This window comes from Taurulus bubalis (assembly GCF_910589615.1).
Source record: "Taurulus bubalis genome assembly, chromosome: 12".
NCBI lineage: Eukaryota > Metazoa > Chordata > Actinopteri > Perciformes > Cottidae > Taurulus > Taurulus bubalis.
This window is the reverse complement of record NC_136600.1, coordinates 24,188,035-24,208,301: the sequence shown is the minus strand read 5'-3', so window position 1 is coordinate 24,208,301 and position 20,267 is coordinate 24,188,035. Positions and strand designations below refer to the sequence as shown.

General features: G+C 41.7%; 1 protein-coding gene across 2 annotated transcripts in view; it reads left to right on the top strand.

The window, feature by feature from the left end:
• Positions 1-20,267, top strand: part of dnah5 (dynein, axonemal, heavy chain 5) — a gene marked incomplete at both ends in the record, with an annotated part of 80,131 nt that overhangs the window by 44,707 nt on the left and 15,157 nt on the right. For both annotated transcript variants that reach the window (XM_079227092.1, XM_079227091.1), the window contains 18 exons: positions 1,197-1,464; positions 2,156-2,279; positions 2,534-2,641; positions 3,284-3,398; positions 3,524-3,700; positions 5,766-5,969; positions 7,138-7,317; positions 9,312-9,449; positions 11,023-11,158; positions 11,534-11,715; positions 11,868-12,002; positions 12,966-13,121; positions 14,218-14,400; positions 16,437-16,541; positions 16,813-16,951; positions 17,251-17,365; positions 18,806-18,996; positions 19,644-19,765. In XM_079227092.1, the coding sequence (XP_079083218.1) occupies positions 1,197-1,464; positions 2,156-2,279; positions 2,534-2,641; positions 3,284-3,398; positions 3,524-3,700; positions 5,766-5,969; positions 7,138-7,317; positions 9,312-9,449; positions 11,023-11,158; positions 11,534-11,715; positions 11,868-12,002; positions 12,966-13,121; positions 14,218-14,400; positions 16,437-16,541; positions 16,813-16,951; positions 17,251-17,365; positions 18,806-18,996; positions 19,644-19,765 (2,778 nt within the window). The remainder of the gene's footprint in view (positions 1-1,196; positions 1,465-2,155; positions 2,280-2,533; positions 2,642-3,283; positions 3,399-3,523; positions 3,701-5,765; positions 5,970-7,137; positions 7,318-9,311; positions 9,450-11,022; positions 11,159-11,533; positions 11,716-11,867; positions 12,003-12,965; positions 13,122-14,217; positions 14,401-16,436; positions 16,542-16,812; positions 16,952-17,250; positions 17,366-18,805; positions 18,997-19,643; positions 19,766-20,267) is intronic.

Below are 20,267 nucleotides of genomic sequence, written 5' to 3'. Positions count from 1 at the left end.
GTATTTTGGAAGCGTATTTTTTCAGTTATGCTCCCAGAAATCTGTGTTTGTCACTAATTGTCTCCATACGCCTCAAGTGCAGATTCAAATCTGGCTAAAAGGTTTTGCATGGGAAATCCCAGATCGGATTAAAAATAACAAGTTGGCATCGTAAACATGACGTCCTTTAGATAGATTGGAGCGCTGACAGAATACATCTGAAGTTGTGTGTCGGCGTAGCTCCGCATTTTGACAATCACGAAAGGCGATGTACTAAAATGGTTAAAGGATTCAAATGCATGTTTCATTTTTTGTTTTTTACAGAAGCATGTACCTCTAAACCTCAGCTGATACCAAACCCACAGACGCAATCAGAGTGTAAGCTTCACTCCGTACAGTGCAGATCTCCTCCATGTGTCTCTGCAACAACCACTGCTGTAATGTTGTATTGAATACATTTAACCCATAATTGGCTAATTCTCTGTCTAGACTGCAAGTGTGACGGATGTGCTTTTCACTCCCACGTCTCACACAACAGAAGCACACTCAGTTGAATCTCTGCAGATTTCTTCGCCGGCTCGGTGCAGGCGCATCTCCGCTCTGTTCAGCTCTGTCTCACAAACCACGAGAAAAACTTTTTATTTTATTTATTGAGGCTCTAGTCTGCATTGTGTGCGTGTAGTTATGTTAGCTGCTAGCTGCTAGCTAGTAGCTAAGAGCCGAACATATCTTCCAAAACAATACAATCAAGCAAACTGTATCCCTACTACTGTATCTCACCTGTGACCCCTAATGGCACACACACACACACACACACACACACACACACACACACACACACACACACACACACACACACACACACACACACACACACACACACCTGTGCCCAATGTGGGGGTTTGCTTATCACGGACGTTGAAACTAAATCCCCACACGCCACATGATTGCCTTTATGCTTGTCAATGTAGTTGTAGTGCTCATAGTTGCTTGTTATTGTATTAGTAGTAGTTGTTTATTGAGTATTAAGTATATTAAGTATTCTTTATTACATATTAAATAATGTGTTTGTGCTTTTGAAGCAGTTGTCTGTGATGTTGTTCTGCAAGAGACCAATATCATTATCTTTTCGCGAAGATACTAAAGATGGACAGATCATGTAATTTAACATTAATGTGTGTGTGTGTGTGTGTGTGTGTGTGTCTCTCTATCCTCAGGTGTCCAATTTATTTGCTCGTGATGAGATCGACGAGATCCTCAGTGATCTCATCCCCGTTATGAAGCGGGAGTTCCCCAGGCGACCGCCGACCAATGAAAACCTGTATAAGTACTTCATGTCACGTGTCCGACATAATCTCCACGTGGTTCTGTGCTTCTCGCCCGTTGGGGAAAAGTTCCGCAACCGGGCGTTAAAGTTCCCTGCACTGATATCTGGCTGCACCATGGACTGGTTCAGCCGGTGGCCAAAGGATGCTCTTGTTGCAGGTACACTTCCCGTATTGTTGTGTGATCTAATGGTATCATTTGTTTCCCATTAATAATACACCCCTTATCTATTTAGAATGTCAGCTGTTATTTTTCTCAATGGAGTAAAATCCGATTACAGCTTGTTCACAGTGTGTCCCACGTGCTTTCTAATAACTAAAATTCAGAACACATACAAACAAATTAATTGGCTTTGTTACACAACTTTCGTCATGCTGCTGGGATTTACTGCTGTTATTTCCTCATCCATCATTTGTCTATTTTTAATGTCTTTCATTAATCTTATAGGCGTTGCTTCAGAATGTTGCTCAGAAATGCCTTCAACTGATGCATAGAACATAATAAAATCACATGTCTTATTTCTTTCAATTTTTTTAAATCTGTTTAACTCATTTTATCCTGGAAAAACAATATCTTCCATCATATTTTCTAGTGATCCCCTGATGTTTTCCTTTTGTTTCTAAATTCTCCATTCCATATTTTATTTCGTCATGCATGTACCAATAATCCATAACGTCCCATTCATTAACACTGTCATTCCTGAATGGAAAACAATCAATTTGAATTTGTTATAGCACGCTCGAAGAAGCAGGAAAGAAACTGATATACAGTATTTACTGTTTCAGTAACCGTTATTCACTCTCCACTTTGCTCTCTCTTATTCTTCCTCCTCAATCTATTTGTCCTTCAGTTTCGGATCACTTCCTGTCCGTCTATGACATTGACTGCTCACCCCAGGTTAAAAGCGAGGTAGTCCAGTGCATGGGCTCTTTCCAGGACGGCGTGGCAGAGAAGTGTGTGGACTACTTCCAGAGGTACAGCATGTAGTTGAACTGGACCAAGGCAGCAAACCACTCTTGGACAAGTTATGTTTGACAGCTGGATAATTAGCGTTAGTAATAGAAATGCAAATGTACCACGACAAAAAATGCAGCAGCTGGAGGTGAACTTTGGACATTGCAGTTCATGCTCAGCTCTAATTTGACAGAATAAAGGTTTTACAAAATGTGGATTTAAGTGTAAAACACATGGCATGAAATGAACATACTGCAATCTAATTTCATTCTAGATACCGACGTTCCACCCACGTCACACCTAAGTCCTACCTGTCCTTCATTCAGGGCTACAAGGCCGTCTATAAGGAGAAGAGGACTGAAGTCCAGACCCTGGCCAACAGGTAACCCGATTTACAGGCTAAATTATCTTAAATTAGATATTTGTTATCCTTGTACTTCCAATGTTAACATCTAAACAAATGGCTTGTTGCCTGTTGTCGACGTCTATTACAATTAGTGAGGATTGGTTTGTGTAAGACTTGTGTTTAAAATCAGAACAGATTGATAAAGTTGTTTATCTTAATCTTCCTCTTAGTCACGATGAGTGGCCAATCATGAGTAGACATCACTATTAGGCGTGATGAATGCATTTCCTGAAAAATAAAGTAGATTATCAAGGGGAACTTAATCTTTAAATCCGACTCCCAGAAGTGATGGATGATCAGGACGTGTCCTCATGAGGTAGACTGTCATCAAAGGGGCCAGTCCAGGACCATCATACTCTTATTTTTTGAGAGTACAGCATTACAAGTCTGCCTCTAAAAGCAGGTGTTGAAGGATGTCATGACATTTAGAATTTTGACCAAGAATAAAAGCTGTATTTCCACCACCTGGTGCCCAGTGAATCAACAATTCTGTCAGAATGTCATGTAGTTCATCTTGAAAGTTTGTGGGTATTTGCAACAAACAGGATAGCAAGGTCCAATATCTGCTGGAAATTGCATGTGGCTGACCTGATTATGTTTAATATTTCTCCTTTTCAGGATGAACACTGGTCTCAAGAAGCTGAAGGAGGCATCCGAGTCTGTAGCAGCACTCAGCAAAGAGCTGGAAGTGAAAGAAAAGGAGCTGCAGGTTGCCAATGACAAGGCTGATATGGTAGGTTTTCTTTGTATTAATGTTCCTCAGAAAAACGAATGAATTAGTAGCTGGCTACATTTTTCACATATGTTAGTTGTGTTGATATGAAAGGAGTATTTGTTTGTTTTTGTACATCCTCCTAGGTGTTGAAGGAGGTGACGGTAAAAGCCCAGGCGGCAGAGCGAGTGAAGGTGGAGGTGCAGAAGGTGAAGGACAAGGCCCAGGCTATTGTAGACAGCATCTCATTTGACAAGGCCATCGCTGAGGAGAAGCTGGAAGCGGCCCGTCCAGCTCTCCAGGAAGCAGAGGCTGCACTGCAGGTATGAGACTTAGGAGTTGAGGAGACTGGAGACAGATCCATAAAACCTAGTTGTGTTTAAATTCTTTTTAAGGCACATGTTCTCCACGAAATAAGAGATACACATGTATATTAGAACATGCTGAGCATAAGTTTGTCTATGAGCTCAATCATCAAGATAATGAAAACTGTCCAGAGTATTGATACGTTCCTACGAATAATATGAATACAATATGTATTTGGTTTTATTTTCATGTTCCTTCCGCTAACCCATGCTCATGACATTCTGTATCCTGTCTTTCCAACCATACATTTGCCCTGAAAGAGGTTTAGAAATTGTCAGTAAACTGTGTTGGAGCAGTTCATTGTGTGAGTTAATGTCACCCCTACCAATATTCTCCTCTCTCTCACACTGCTGTGCTCCAGGGTACCACTTGGAGCACACTGTGACGTGCTGTATGTAGCCGCATGCAGGTTTTCCCTCCGGCCTTCGCACCGTGTGTGTGTGCGTGTGTGCGTGTGTGCATGTGCGTAACAACGGGTGTTGCTAAAGTTAGCACGATGCTCTGGGGGCTGGAGCTGCGTTGTAATTAAAGCGTTCCTCCTGGGTCGATGGTACAGGGCAAATTAATTGTGCTGCTGTGGATGAAAACCTCATATTACCAAGCAGGAAATCCTTAAGAAATCTGGCTGGATTAATGATTATGCATTTTGATCACGTAGACGCGCTATAGAGGATTTAAGTAGAGCTGGAGGCGCACACGACTGTACTGTTGTTGTACAGCTGGACTGCCTCATTCAAGAGGCTTCTTCACTTCTAGTTGAGGTTGAGAGATTGAGGCATTTAATAATGGGGTCAGTTTTAATAACGGTTAATCAGGGACTAATAACCAAACCGCTACGTCTCAAAAAGGTTCACTCAGAATGTCAACATTTAAAGACGACTTTACGTTCATGAGGCAAACGGCGAAGGACCAGCTGCTATCACAACCGATGTGCAGAACAACATCACAGACAACTGCTCTTCAAAAGCAAAAAGATGTTGTTTAATCAGTAAGAAAGAAACTTAATACTCAATAGACAACTACTACTAATACAATAACAAGCAACTATGAGCACTACAACTACATTAACAAGCATGAAGGCAATCATGTGGCGTGTGAGGATTTAGTTTCAACGTCCGTGATAACACAAACCCCGCTGTGTGTGTGTGTGTGTGTGTGTGTGTGTGTGTGTGTGTGTGTGTGTGTGTGTGTGTGTGTGTGTGTGTGTGTGTGTGTGTGGACGGCTAAACACAGACGCAAGCACAATAATTGAGGTAATCTCAACGTAGCGTTAAACAGGATCATTTATCTTCACGACAAACAGTAAAGCTGATTAACTGGATTAACATGGTTCAATTTGCATTGCTTTCATTGTATTTTTATTTTTTATATGTGTCATAAAAAAATAGGAAAATCAGGAAAAGATGTTCCATTTCTTTTATTGGATGAAACAGTTACCAGAAAAAAACACTGTAGGTCCAGTTTTGACTCCAGAATCAATCGTTAAAATATTGATGCTCATTGTTATTTGAGCTTGGAGAGATCACCGCTGTTGCACAACACTAGTAAATACTTTATATTCAGGTTAAAATATGGTGACTAGGTTGCAAGGAGAAAAACAAGTGAGCGATCCAAAGGTTTACATTATTCTGCCAAGTAAAAAAACAAAAAAAACGTATATAGTTACATACAATTGTGTCTCATGTGCTGGTGGGAGATTCACGCCACACGTTGGGCTGATGCACAGAGGAAATGGAGCCGGGAAGCGAGAGCAGAAACAAGGAAAGTGTAAAGAGGAGAAGAGATGAGGCGAGCGGGCATGAGGCCTGATGAAGCAGCCCAACAACTCTCACTGGAGGAGTTTCTCACTCTCCCGCTGCCTCTCTCATCTACATCAGCCCCTTCAAGTACTTCTCTGTCCCTCTCTGCAGAACAGTTGGAGTTTATACTGAGTTTTCAAATTGTATTTTCTCTATATACACTCCCTCTGTTGTATATTCTCTTCTCAAACTGCCTATATGTTTTTGTTCTGTCCCCACTCAGACAATCAAGCCATCGGACATCGCCACCGTACGAACGCTCGGTCGCCCCCCCCACCTCATCATGCGCATCATGGACTGCGTGCTGCTGCTCTTCCAGAGGCGGGTCAACACGGTGAAGATCGACCCCGAGAAGAACTGCAACACGCCGTCCTGGCAGGAGTCCCTGAAGCTCATGACGGCCGGAAACTTCCTGGGCAGCCTGCAGGTACTCTCGCTACTACCAGATTGAAGTGAGGCGCAGGTGCTGCAGAAGGCCGGCGAAAGGCCTTCGTAGCCGACACAGTTATTTACAATGTTGAACATGCATGAAGGTACAATCACGGGACATTAATTACTGAAGGACTAGACTCAGGTGTTCACGGTCTTCCACAAAAAAATAGACAGAAAACACAATTTAATGTTGTTGGACGTTTTATCAAAATTAAAGCAGCCAAAATCCTAGTGTAGTATATCCTGTTTTAAGATGCTACTGTTTATTTATTTTCATTTGTTATACTTGATATTTTATTTAGGCATTTTTACAGTTTAACTAACAAACAAACAACCTTCAAAAGTAAGAAGGAATATAAGGAATTAACCATGCATCTGGCCAAGTGGGCCATAAAGAAAGAAAACAAAAGTTAAGCAGGTAAATAAGTAAAAATAAGAAAACAAAGCAATCCAACAGCCATGCAACAAGATGCTACTGTTTCATTATGCAACAGAATCACTGCCTGCAGCTCAACTAATCAGAGACTTGTATACGTTTTATACTCACTCTTTAATGAATACAATTAGCTGCTGTTGTTGTTATAGTTACCTGTTCTGCTTACTAATTCAACGCTAAGGCGGTAATGATTAAATCAGGATGATTAGTAAAATAGTCACATCAGTGTGTTCTTTAATTTCACTCTTCAAATCTGAAACCACAACATCTACAACCTCCTTAGATTTACTTGCTCTACTTTTACTCCTCTGTCATTGTTCTATTTATATATGTACTCCACACTGTCTTTTATCATCTTTCTCGTCACTCCACTACACCATGTCTTTTATCTACCTTATGCACATTCTATATGTTATCTTTGATCTTTTTGCCTCCTTGTTTCTTTCTTTTTCTCCTCCTGCACAACCCTTTTCTTCTCCTCCTGCGTTGTTCGCCTGCTTTTGAGCTTCATTGCCTTTTACGTCTCATCCATCTTTGCTTTTCTCCTTTCATTTCCTCTTCAACTTTCACCGCCCCCTTTGCGTCCTGTCTCTACCCAATCAGCGGCTCTTATTACGATGCTTTTTTCGCGAGTTGGTTGTGTGGTTAATGTTCATATTCTCTGCGTACTGACTGAAATAAGCCTCTTCCCCCTCCACCACCTCATCTCTTCCCCCCTGCCTTGCAGCAATTCCCTAAGGACTCCATTAATGAGGAAATGGTGGAGCTGCTGCTGCCCTATTTTGACATGCCCGACTACAACATTGAAACAGCCAAGAGGGTGTGTGGCAATGTGGCCGGCCTTGCATCCTGGACAAAAGCTATGGCCTCCTTCTTCTCCATCAACAAGGAGGTTTTGCCCTTGAAGGTAAAAACAATCTAATAGAGCTGTCACTGAGGTCCCTTTGTGCAGCAGAAAGGTGAACCGGTACATCATTAGAATTATAATGTACATGACAGTAAAGATAATACATTAAAGAGAGTTCAATTGAAATGAAGTCTTAATTACAAACACGCAATGTGATGCGCCTGTCATCCTCACCCCGACAAACACGCACCACACACACACACACACACACACACACACACACGTCGACGGTCTGACTCTCTGATGAATAAGGAACTCCGACAGTGAAAGAGAGTGCTTGTTGTTTTTTTTCTGCAGGAAAGCCCCGGGCTACAAAAAAAAAAAAACAGCACAGACTGTCTCTGATATGAAAAGGATTTATTTATATTCCCACATTTTTTTGGCAGCAGCAACAATTTGCTGATGTCTGCAATAGAAGTGCCCCAAACATTTTAGACTGACAGAGAGAGATTAGGGCTTCTATCTATTGATCGTGAGCTTTTCAAAAATATTAATTATAAAATTGGGTGCATCTAGGGAGAGTTTGTACAGTACGAGTTTGGTTGCTGTGTTTGAGGGAAAACATCAGATGAGTGAAGATGAATACTTTGGTCAGTTTAATTAAACATAGACCAACGTAGTGATTTTAAATGAGTAGACTTTGAAAACTAATCTTTTTTACAACTAAATGAAAGAAGATATTCTGATGTCATCTGCAGGAAAGGCTGAGTTTACATCCAAGTGACTGACACGTCTTTTTTTACCCTCAAGCTGCACTCCTTAATTGCTCCTTTGCAGCAGCAGTGTTTTGGTCAGTTTCTATTTCTTTCCCAAGGATCTATTAATTCCACATACAGCAGAAGCGGGCAAGGCAGAATACTCTGTACACAAAATCCTCTAAACCCTGTGATTTCATGCAAATGTCCCAAATCCGTTTGCTAGTTTGTCTTCCTGCCAGTCGTTTGGATGTCCGTTGCATAACGAGCGTTTAAAAGCTCGCAGAATGTAGTTATATTTTTGGACTGTGCTCACTGAAACTAAACTGATGAACATGTCTTCTTTCCCCTCTGTTACTGCTGTTCTTTCCTACCTGATTGTCTTCCCCCCTTGTTACCAGGTCCCACTTATTTTTCCCTCCACCCCCGTCTCTCTATCTTGTCTGCACCTGTATCTCTCAGCTCGCCCCGGGTTTCTCACTTCCTTCTTTCCCTTATCCCCTCTCTCACTGTCGTTGTCTCTTATTCTCTACAGCCTCCCTGCCTCTCCTCTTTTGATCCTCATCGTTTGCTTTAGCATCGAACATTGTCTGGCAAATTGATTTTCTGGCTTCCAGTCTTAGGGGTGGCTTGCCTTTAAGCTGGCCAGCTAGACTGCCAGACAGAGATACAGTTGGACAGACATAGTCCTATCAGATGTCAATTAATATTAAATGAATCCTCCAGGCTGCCACCCAGACAGGTTTCGACACATGTCTTCTCTAAACCTTGCAATGCTTTCTCTTTAGCCCCAGCTCTAGCCGGTAAACATCTTTTCTGCTTTTCATCTGTCTGCCTCAGACTCCCTTTCCTCCTCCCTGGCCCTCCTCATCAGCCCTCCATCGCGGTTCATTTCTAGTTCCTCTCCATCTCCCTCATTTCCTCTGGCAAATCTCTATTCCTGCATCCACAGTTTACCTCTCGAAACTTTGAGCCCCTGCAAATGCGCCTGTGGCACTTCCGTACACTTCTAAAATCTCACTGAAATACTCGAGCCAAAAAAATGTCCAAACCATTTTTTTAATTATTTAATCCCTTTTGTTTTTCAGAGTTATTTTCATGCAAAACGCTGTTCCTTTGCTCTCCAAATAGAGGAATCTGTCCCCTTTCTTCTCCTATAAAACACACACTCCTACCTCCTTTGCTCTCTGGCTTGTCTCCTCTTTTGCCGAAGGTCTCGTCTTCTCTCTTTCTAAACCCTCTTTGACACCCGTAGGCGTTTAATGTGCAAAAAAAAAGTCTCTCTCTTTTGTTTTTTAGGCTAACTTGGCAGTGCAGCAGAATCGTCTGGCCACAGCGAATGTGGACCTTCAGAAGGCTCAGGCTGAGCTTGATGCCAAGCAGGCAGAGCTGGATGTGGTACAGGCGGAGTATGAGAAGGCCATGATGGAGAAACAGGTCAGTGGCTTCACTTACTTCCTCAGAACAAACGCATCAGTTTGCAAAACTAAAATAGGAGCAGTGTGTGCTGAAAAGACCTCGGAAACAACAATCTTGTGATTTAAAGCAGAAGAGTTGAGTGCCTCAAGGTGTGCTGACTCTTCTATAGCTGGAGCTTTCTGCCATTATCTTTTATTTGAAAAATGTCAAATACTTAAAGCACGGGCTCTTTAATTTCAAACATCCGATAACATACAATTATGCATCCAGTGTTTGTGTCTTCCACTGAAGCCTTTCAAATAATGGGGATTTAAAATATCAATCCTGCTTTAAAGAGTTTTAAAAGCACGTGACATTGCACTACTTAGAAAATGGGATCACCAGTTTGGTTCCAGGCTTTTTGAACTTGCTGTTATGTATGATTGTTTGAATTCATGTAGCTGGCACAGCTGTCTTTTATTGTTTCATCAATAATTCCCTGGAACAATAAGATGTCATACTTTATTCAGCTCACTCCTGTCAGTTTACAGCAATTGTATGTGTTTCATGTACAGTATATTTTATGCATAAAAACAAGAGAAAACATTTTTGTCAACGAATGAAAAGAATATAGAAAACATGTCAATTTATTTAAGCTAAATGATATAACATTATAATTCTAATGCAGTATATTTGAAAAGTAAACTGGAATCACAGCGGTGGACTGTCTATCGAAACACCTGCAACACAAACAGAAAATGAGTCAACCTGAGGTCTGGAAGGGCCACTTTCTAGATGAATGTAAGTCACTTCAGCGGTTCTCTGTTGATGGCTGTGTGTGTGGGTTTCGTCATCCGCACTCTCTGCTCTGTAATAAACAACCGCATGTGAATGGAACAGTATGTGCATCAACACTCGCTGATTAGGAAATCTGGACAGCCCAAGTTGACTCCTTATTATAATTCTGTGATTAAAACCCAGAGCTGTTCTCAATCTCCAGGGGCCAAAAGCCAGATTAAAAAGGCTCGCTGCAGAAAGCCTATGCCAGATAAAACGGGCATTATTGCTATTTCGCAAACAACCTCTTAATTGCATGTGAGCAGCTGCATAAAAAAAATATAATTGGCTTAAAGGTGCTGTTTACCTCTTACTCTAAAAAGGACTGTTCAGTTTAGGACCGTCAGATAGGAAATACTGACAAGAAAAAACAAACCTGTCCATCCAACGCATGGGTCCTGAGCCTGTACAAGCCTCACCCAGCATGCATTTGGTGAAAGTCTAGCATCTATCGCTTGTCTAACACACACTACACCTGCTGCAAATTAGAGTTTAAACCCACCCAACCTAGCATGTCTTTGGACTGTTGCAACCTGGAGGAAACCCAAATCATGATAAAGAGAAAAATGCTCAGTTTGGGGATTAGAGAGCATCTCAAATGATTTCAATACTGATATGAACATGCTCTCTATGTCTCTTGAGAGTGGGATACATATGCACAGACAGACTACAGAGAACAAGTGGTTGAATGAGAGTTGGATGGACGGACTGTTGAGGAGACAGTTGGACGGACACATGAACACTGACCTGTTTGTCTGCCCTCCCTTCCCATCAGACCCTGCTGGAAGATGCTGAGCGCTGCAGACACAAGATGCAGACGGCGTCCAGTCTCATCAGCGGCCTCGCTGGTGAGAAGGAGAGATGGACGGAGCAGAGCAAGGAGTTTGGAGCCCAAACCAAACGCCTTGTCGGTGGGTTGCAGAGCAAGATTAATAGCATTAAAGAACACTTTTAAAGAGATGTCTCTGCAGTTTAATTCATTAGACATGCATGTATATAATTTATGTTGGGTGATTAAACTAATAAACAACAAGTCACTCTTGGATTGCTAGCCTAAAGGCATAATGCCATGAATGCATAGTCAGACTTCTAATTACCATCAATGTGAACAAAGTGTTGCAGATTATTTCATTCCCAATGCACTGCTATCCTTGCACAGTTTCTCCACACATGTTCTGATTGTGCTGGCATTAATCTTCCAGACTGTTTAAAAAAAAGATACTTTTTTTCACAAAAAACACATGCACATAACCAGTATTAAAGTTGTTAACGCCGTTGTCTTCTAGGTGACATTCTATTGGCCACAGCGTTCCTGTCCTACTCCGGCCCTTTTAATCAGGAGTTTCGCAATCTTCTCCTGAGCAACTGGCAGCGGGAGTTGAAGCAGCGCTGCATCCCATTCGGCGACAACCTCAATCTGACCGAGCTGCTCATCGATGCTCCCACTGTTAGCGAGTGGAACCTGCAGGTCAGTGATCTGCTTTAGTAACTAGTATTCACACGTTTGGTGCTACTAAATCGGATACTGGAAAGCGAAAGAAAAGTTGAATACCTGAAATAAAAACATAAATTAGCTGGCGTTAATAAACCTGGACCACTCGTTTGTTTTCCATCTTCCAGGGGCTCCCCAGTGATGACCTGTCCACTCAGAATGGCATCATCATCACCAAAGCCGCCCGCTTTCCCCTCCTCATTGACCCCCAGACGCAGGGCAAAATCTGGATCAAGAACAAAGAGGCCAGGAATGAGCTGCAGGTTTGGGATTTTATTTTGACTGTTGGCTACATTATTTTACACAATGAGGGCGTGCTACGTGTTAGTTATTATTACACACATTATACCCCCTGATGACCTGAAGTGGGTCAAGTTATTGATCCCCTGTTTTTTCTTGTATTGCTCTGTTATCTAATCTAGCAATGTAGAATTGTCCAAATGTACTGAAAACAAAACATGGATTCATAAATTACATAATAACTTAATCTGCAACCAATTTACGTCCGTATTTAGATAGATGTCATTACTTTTTGTCCCTCTTTTTCTAAATACCATATGCATTAAATAGTTCATAGTTTTCCCCTTACTCAACTCCTGTGCCAGTTTTTGTCATGCAAGGTTTACATTTTTAGTGGCCTCTAAAATCTTGTTCGATGCTCAATTTCTGCAATGTACTCTTTGCCTTCGAATCCTTTTCACCGCCCAACATGCTTTTTCTCTCGTACGGTGCCTTGAAAAAGTGCTGCAGGATTCTGCAGACGTAACGAGATCATCCAAGGTCACTGGCCCTGTTACGGGCAATCTCTGAACCGAGTGAATGCATTCTGCAATCCTATTATGAGCGTCTTCAAGACACATTTCCCCAAGCAGAGAGGGTTTAAACCCTTTCCACAAGTGACCTGATCAAAAGAACTATATGTATGTTTATACGGTTTTCTATAAATTGCTCATCGTAAAAAGGGATATTATTAGTTTGAGGAGTCCCAGACAAAGGTTGGCCTTTGTATCTTATGAGGAAGGAGGGAGAAGTCGAACATGCGTCTGCTTCACTTGACGAAATCAGATACTTCTAATTCGTCTGTTGGAAACAATATGGCTGCTGCAGAGGTCTCTTGGTAAAGTAATAGTTGGGACATTGCTGTCGTTGACTGATGCAGTAGCTCGATTCAATCTGTTTGTTTTTTTGATCAATATATTTATAGTGGTGTCATATTCTGATCACAGATCACCTCACTGAACCACAAGTACTTCAAGAACCATCTGGAGGACAGTTTGTCTCTTGGGCGCCCCCTTCTGATCGAGGATGTCGGGGAGGAGTTGGATCCTGCACTCGACAACATTCTTGAAAAAAACTTTTTCAAAACGGGCTCCACTTACAAGGTAACTTGGTAGAAATGACTCTCCTGTGTGTCTGAATTGTATTAGCCAAAATGACAGCCCGGATTAAAAATAAAAAAGGGTTGGATGGGAGTTCTAGGTATAACAGGATGTTCAGTTTTATACATGACAAGGAAGCACTCTAAATTTGTCTTTCAGACAATAAATTGGTTTGAACTTTTTATTGCACACATAAATGTTTCTTTTCTGTGTTGCTTGTAAAGATTTGAACGATAATTTCCTCAACTCAATTGAGAAGTCAGTCAAAATGCATTTTGCATGTGAACTGTTCTCATCCAAATAGGCACGGACTTAACTTATGACTTATCACAACAATAATTCATTTGTATGTGTTATTGCGAGCCTTCTCTCTCTCTCTCACACACACACACACACACACAAACTAAATCATACAGAATGTATGAGGTTTGCGAGAAAGAGTGAAAGTCTGCTTCGAGGCATCTTCTCTCTCTCTCTCTCTCATTATCGTCTCTCCTCTCCTGGCTCCAGCTGATGCTGGTTATTCACCAGCTGACACTGCAGCTGCCTCGCTCTATCGCACACATGCATCAAATAGCACACACATAGACGCGCACTCACACACACATATCAAACGTACCATGAAACTACAGGAACACACACTCACACACACCGTATGGTGATTGCAAGTGAGCACGCGTTACATGGAGTCGACACATTGAACCAGAAGTCTCCCGGCTACCTATTGAGAGGCCCGATTAGCGGCGTCTATACGCTCTATTAATATCCTGGTGTGAGGAGGAAGTGAAGGTGTCTGTGGCCGACAGCTCCAGGGACAAACCGGCAGATGGATAATTAGAAGTTATTCTGGCGCGAGTAATTTAATGCGGATCAGAGGCAACACAAGATGCACGTGTACACACTTACACAGACATATACGGCCATTGAAAACACAGCTGTGTGTTCGCTGACACCAGGATACCTTCATCATGTTTGTCAGTGTGCCATTCAAAGACATATTAGTGACTATTATGACAAATGCGTGCTATCTTGCGTATTATTATCTTATTTTGTGCACTTTAACTGTGTGTCTTTCCTTCTCTCTGTGTTCTGCTTGCAGGTGAAAGTTGGCGACAAAGAGGTGGATGTGATGAAGGGCTTCAGGCTGTACGTGACCACCAAGCTGCCTAACCCGGCGTATACCCCAGAGATCAGTGCCCGCACCTCCATCATTGACTTCACCGTCACCATGAGAGGACTGGAGGACCAGCTGCTGGGCAGAGTCATCCTCACAGAGAAACAGGTAGCCTTTATAGCGGCTCTACGTGCAGTTTAATTAGTCGCTTGATGCAAATGACTTATCCTTATTGTTCCTTGATAAGCCCTTAGAGACCATTTACAGTAAGTGCTTGATTCCTACACCTCCCCCTACAGTGTACCTTTATGTTTCCTCTCTATCAGTCTGACAATACAGCTTAGAGGTTATTTGCACCGTTTAAATATTAACCAAGGCAATTATTATGGCCCTGAGAGACAATGTGAAGAAACACACGTCAAAAAGTTTGTACATATGCATCAATACCAGATATACACACAAGGACACGCATGGCTAAAGTGTCAGAGACTCGATTCCTTCAGCTGTGGCAATGTAAATACTTTATCAATGCAGATAAGAAAATAAAAAGATTGGTACTACTATGGGAAGTCCAATGTCCCGCTAATAATGGCTGATCATGAGATGGGGGATTTTGGCTCGATGGGAAAAGTGGCTTGTTATCTGTCTATTAAATATGAATGTAATCCTCATGCGAGCTGAAGTTGCTATCTGGGCTATAAAACCTGTGCCAGCATTTACAATCCCAACACCATTATTTCTGTGACTGGCTTTCCCTTCACGTTACAGCTCCTGTGTGTTCAAAACACCTCATTTAAAGCCAACAATTTACACACTAAATAAAAGATTTGATGACGTTTTAAATCATTTCATTTTCAAGTCATAGTTTCGACCATATTCATCTTTACAGTGTAACTACAGTGGTGACCCTCTCCAGGGATCCAGGAGTTTGATGATTGTACGTTTTAAAATGAAATGCATTAATCTGGTGCAAAGGTTGTGCTTTTTACACAATGTTGAGCCTCAGCAGTGGTACTTTTACCTTTGTACATTTTTAATGCAGGACAAATTATGTTTACACTGTGGAATGAACAATGTGTAACATTTAGGGTGATTCATTTGCAGATATATAACATAATATTCATCACTACACTTTTATTAGTGTATAATGATCTGAAACCAAGAATTATTATGTTTTTGTTGGCTGTTGGCTGAGCTCCTCCACACACAGACACACACACACACACACACACACACACACACACACACACACACACACACACACACACACGCAGACAGATGGAGCGAAGTCAGCAAATAGAGAAGTTGCGATTGAGACGCTGAAGTGAAGATTACTCAAGTTGACAACAACTTTGCTCGTTACTTTAACAACGCCAATAATTTATCAATACACCTGTTCAACAACCATAAACATAAAAACCAAAAAGGAAACAAATTTGGCTCCGTCTACAGTTTTTCACCCGCCGTCAGCAGGTTTACACAAGCACAGCATGCGTGCTCACTCTCAGCTAATGACACAATTTACTAACAAGCTAAAACAAAAGCTTTCTGTCTCTGTCGGCTAACTTTTTAGCTGAATTTGTATTAACTTGTATTAACACTTAAGAGTGATACCTGCAGACAGTGAACCAGCAGAGGACATGAGGACGGAGGACAGGAGGAATTAGTGATGCTGACAATATTGTATTTATTTTATTGACATATTAGATTTGTTTCCAGTGAGATTCCTTTTGACTTTATATAGTGACTTTGCTGCAATAGAAATATATAATATATTTAAAATAAATTCTAATCCTGTTCTATATATGTTTTTAAAAGCAATTATCTAGTCATGAAAAAGAGAGGATTCGCTTGGAAAGGGAGAAGTGGAGCGGAGGGGTATTTAGTTGCTTGTAATCTGCAACGTCACCACTAGATGCCACTAAATCTCACACTCTGCTCCTTTAAGTAAAATATCAGAGTAGCGTACTTCTTCCACCGCTGTGCTCGAGTAGACATTGTAATTATAAACCAATTGGTTGTATAAATATGAATGGGGACATGAAATTGATGACGCAGCAAAAAAGTCAGCGCCACAAAGCATTTTGAAACGAGACGGGGTCCACATTTAAAAACAAATGCCATGGTATTTGCCCAACACCATGCTACAGCTGTGTAAACGATATGTATGTGTGAGTATATATCATCTGTTTTTATGACACCAGGAACTGGAAAAGGAGAGGACGGACCTCTTGGAAGACGTGACCTCTAACAAGAGGAAGATGAAGGAACTAGAGGACAACCTCCTCTACCGACTCACCAGCACACAGGCAAGACGATACTAAGACTGGGACGTACTGGAGAACTATTGGAAGTTATTTCGGCATGTGATAATCATCAGTGTGGATATTGTAACAATGTCAGGAGCAATCAGTTTATCTGATTCCTGGTGTGTGTTTTTTATTTTTCATGATGATATTATATGAAGCAGACTGTTGTTAAAATGCAGTTCTGCTCATCTGGAGTTGGTGATCATGGTAAGTAAGTGTTTCCATTTCCATTTCTCTCCTGACTTACTCTTGTACATATGTCTCTTCGTAGGGTTCACTGGTTGACGACGAGAGTCTGATTATTGTTCTTGGCAACACCAAGCGAACCGCTGAAGACGTCACTCAGAAACTACAGATTGCTGCCGAGACCGAGATCCAGATCAACGCTGCCAGAGAGGAGTACCGACCCGGTAAGTCATGGCAGCTGGCTCAGAGACAGGAGCTGCACTTTTTTGGGGGAGGGGGGGGGGGGGGGGTAAATTTACTCTGGTGGGTGGTGTGCGTTAGCAAATGTTCAGGTTCAGTCACATACAACTGATGCATTTTCAGGATATTAATTCATCTCAAGCAATGACAAGTTCAAAGACATTTTGAGCGATTTCCACATCTTTTTTTGATTTATAGATAGAGGCTGTAAGAACTCGGTTACACATGTGACTCAACAACTGCACTTCTTATGCCATTGCTTTTGCTACTTCTGTGTTTCCAGTGGCCACCAGGGGCAGTATCCTGTACTTCCTGATCACCGAGATGAGTATGGTGAACGTCATGTACCAGACCTCTCTGAGGCAGTTCTTGGGACTTTTTGACCTTTCTCTGGCTCGGTGAGAATATTCATTTGCTGCTCTGTCATGAATTGTTTTGCTCTTCTAGGCGTGAGGTTTACTCAAACACAGCAAGCGATCCTGTGCAACTCTGAGCTTTGTGGCTTAAAATCTAGGAGATGCGTAAAGAGAAGATCACTGACTTCATTCGTTTCTTTGAATTCCAAATCAATATGTCGATGCTACAAAGACTCACCAAAGAGTTTTACCATCAAATCGCTTTCACACAGCGCCAACCAATATTCATTATCATTAGATGCAGAACGGCAGTTATTGTTGCAGAGCAATTTGACTGAATTGCTTCAAATTGAACAGGTTTTCCATTTATTGTATTAATTTTTACTGCATATGAATCAGGGGTTCCTTGAATGTCTGCGTTCCAATGATCTCCTTGATCCGGTGATCTAAATCTTCCTGTCTTTATATCTCCTATTTCACTATTGCACCTTGCTTGGTTTTTAGTTTGTAATTGTCTACAGTGCATATTTGAAATATGAGTATTGTTGTCTTGAAGCCTCTACTGTAGATGCAGCTGCAAAACTAAAGGGTATTATTTTCACATTAAGTTAAATGGACTTGTAGAGCGCGTTTCTAGTCTTCGGACCACTCAAAGCGCTTTAACGCTACATGTTGAAGGTGGAAGCTGCAGACACATCGTTGATGCTACTCAACACTGATACTTTAACTGTGATTTGTTTGTTTGCTGTCCATGCATCGTGCAGTGTTTGGAGTGCCCAAGGCAAACATAAACACAGCATGCCACATTTTTAATTTCTTTAGCCAGCTACCCATTGATTTGCTAGCTTGAATAACTTTTCATCTGACCAAACAACTAATTATGTCAATATTCCCAATCACATAATTCGCTCATACCAAGCACCACAGACATTGGCATCAACCATTAAGTTAACCAGTCTGACCATGCTGTGATCTCTATTCTGCATTTGATTTGTTAGTCAATATTATATTCAACCTTTAACATATCCCCGTAACCGTACGGGCTTGTGGGAGTCTAACAAAGCAATGCATGAGTCCTGAGGCCTCCCTGGTCCGCACATGTTTCTTAGACCACGTCATACAGCACATGCGGAAGCTGCTGAACATTTCAATACCCAGCATGCCTGAATCGGACACTGTTTTGGCATAAAATAAGTAATTCTTCTATTTTTGAACCGAATATGTGGGTCGTTGTTAAGGCCCTGAACCATACAGTTTGAAAAACTTGGGGACCGCTAAGGGAGGCATTTTTGGGGAAAAAAATCATATAAAATAACACAAGTATTATAACTCATTTGGGGTTCATACGACTACTTGAACACGGGGAAGAAGAGGTACAGAAGGTTTAAACCATATGACATTATAGCAGGAGCTCGAAAGGGCAAACAGGATGAAGATGGAATGAAACTATCTAGCTATCTGCTGTGCTATTTTCTGAAACAGGTCCTCCAGAAGCCCCATCACCAGCAAACGCATCGCCAACATCATAGAGTTCATGACCTTTGAGGTGTATAAGTATGCAGCACGGGGCCTGTACGAAGAGCACAAGTTCCTCTTCACTTTGCTGCTGACGCTGAAGATCGACATGCAGAGCAACCGGGTCAAACATGAGGAGTTTCTCACACTCATTAAAGGTGAGAGGAACATGTGGACACTTTGCAGATATTGCTTCTAAAGGTTCTGTTTTCTTATTCACTTAGCTGAAAACCTGAATGGATTCTTAAAGTTTGGTATTTTTGGAGGCTTTTGCATGTGAACTGACTTCTGAGCTCATAAACTACATTGTCAAAAAGTCAAACCGGAGAAAAAATGGATATGATTTGAGCCAAAGAAAGACCGTACAACACGTAGCAGATACTGAGACTGCATTCACATCTCACCACCCAGAGGAAAGCTACAAGTGTTGTTGTACAGCGATGACTCACCTCAAAACAGCCTCCAGGCCCTTTGATGCCGTCAGACGGATCCGTCTTCTGTTTTTTTTTGTTTTTCATTAATTATGTACTAAGCGAAGGTTCTCAAGGTCCACAATTCAAACATATTATGATTGTAGCACTGAATCAGAAATATGGAGTGCTCCTCACCGCATGGTAAAAGCTAGTAGACAGTCGGCTACTTGCATGCAGCTTCGCCATCTGTCTGCTCCGACCTGCTGGACATTGACTCAGAAGGACTTTTGTGTAGATTTTTTAAGGCTGTGTTTTCAGGAAGCAATAATCATTCTGTTTTGCACATGAATATATAATTTTTTTTCTCTTGTGTGTGTATGTGTGGTTTCCAGGAGGTGCATCTTTGGACCTGAAGGCCTGCCCTCAGAAACCAGCTAAATGGATCCTTGACATGACCTGGCTCAACCTTGTAGAGCTCAGCAAACTGTGGCAGTTCTCTGATATACTGGATCAGGTACAACACACACACACACACACACTTGATCAATTTCGGCGTGCCCTGACAGGTGTATGATACCTTTCTTTATCGAAGAGAGTTTTCACGCATAAACAGTGCTCATATGTCATCGGTTCCAGCAGAGTCTCTAGGTGCTTATTAAATATTGTTCACAGCTCTCCTTTGCTCTAGTAAGCATGCCAATATCAGTCTCATAATGTCTTGTGTTATCTCACACACACGCATGCATACACACGCACGCACACACACACTAAACCACGATGGACTGTCACTCACACACCTTTATGGGTGACTGACAGCCTGGTGGCTCCCATGGAGGTAAAAGCTCAGTGCTCTGTGAAATGAGCTTAGTTTGGAAAAAACTACCAGTCAATTACTTTTGGCAAAGCATGCACACACACACACACACACACACACACACACACACACACACACACACACACACACACACACACACACACACACACACACACACACACAGCCTTGCATTCTTTCACAT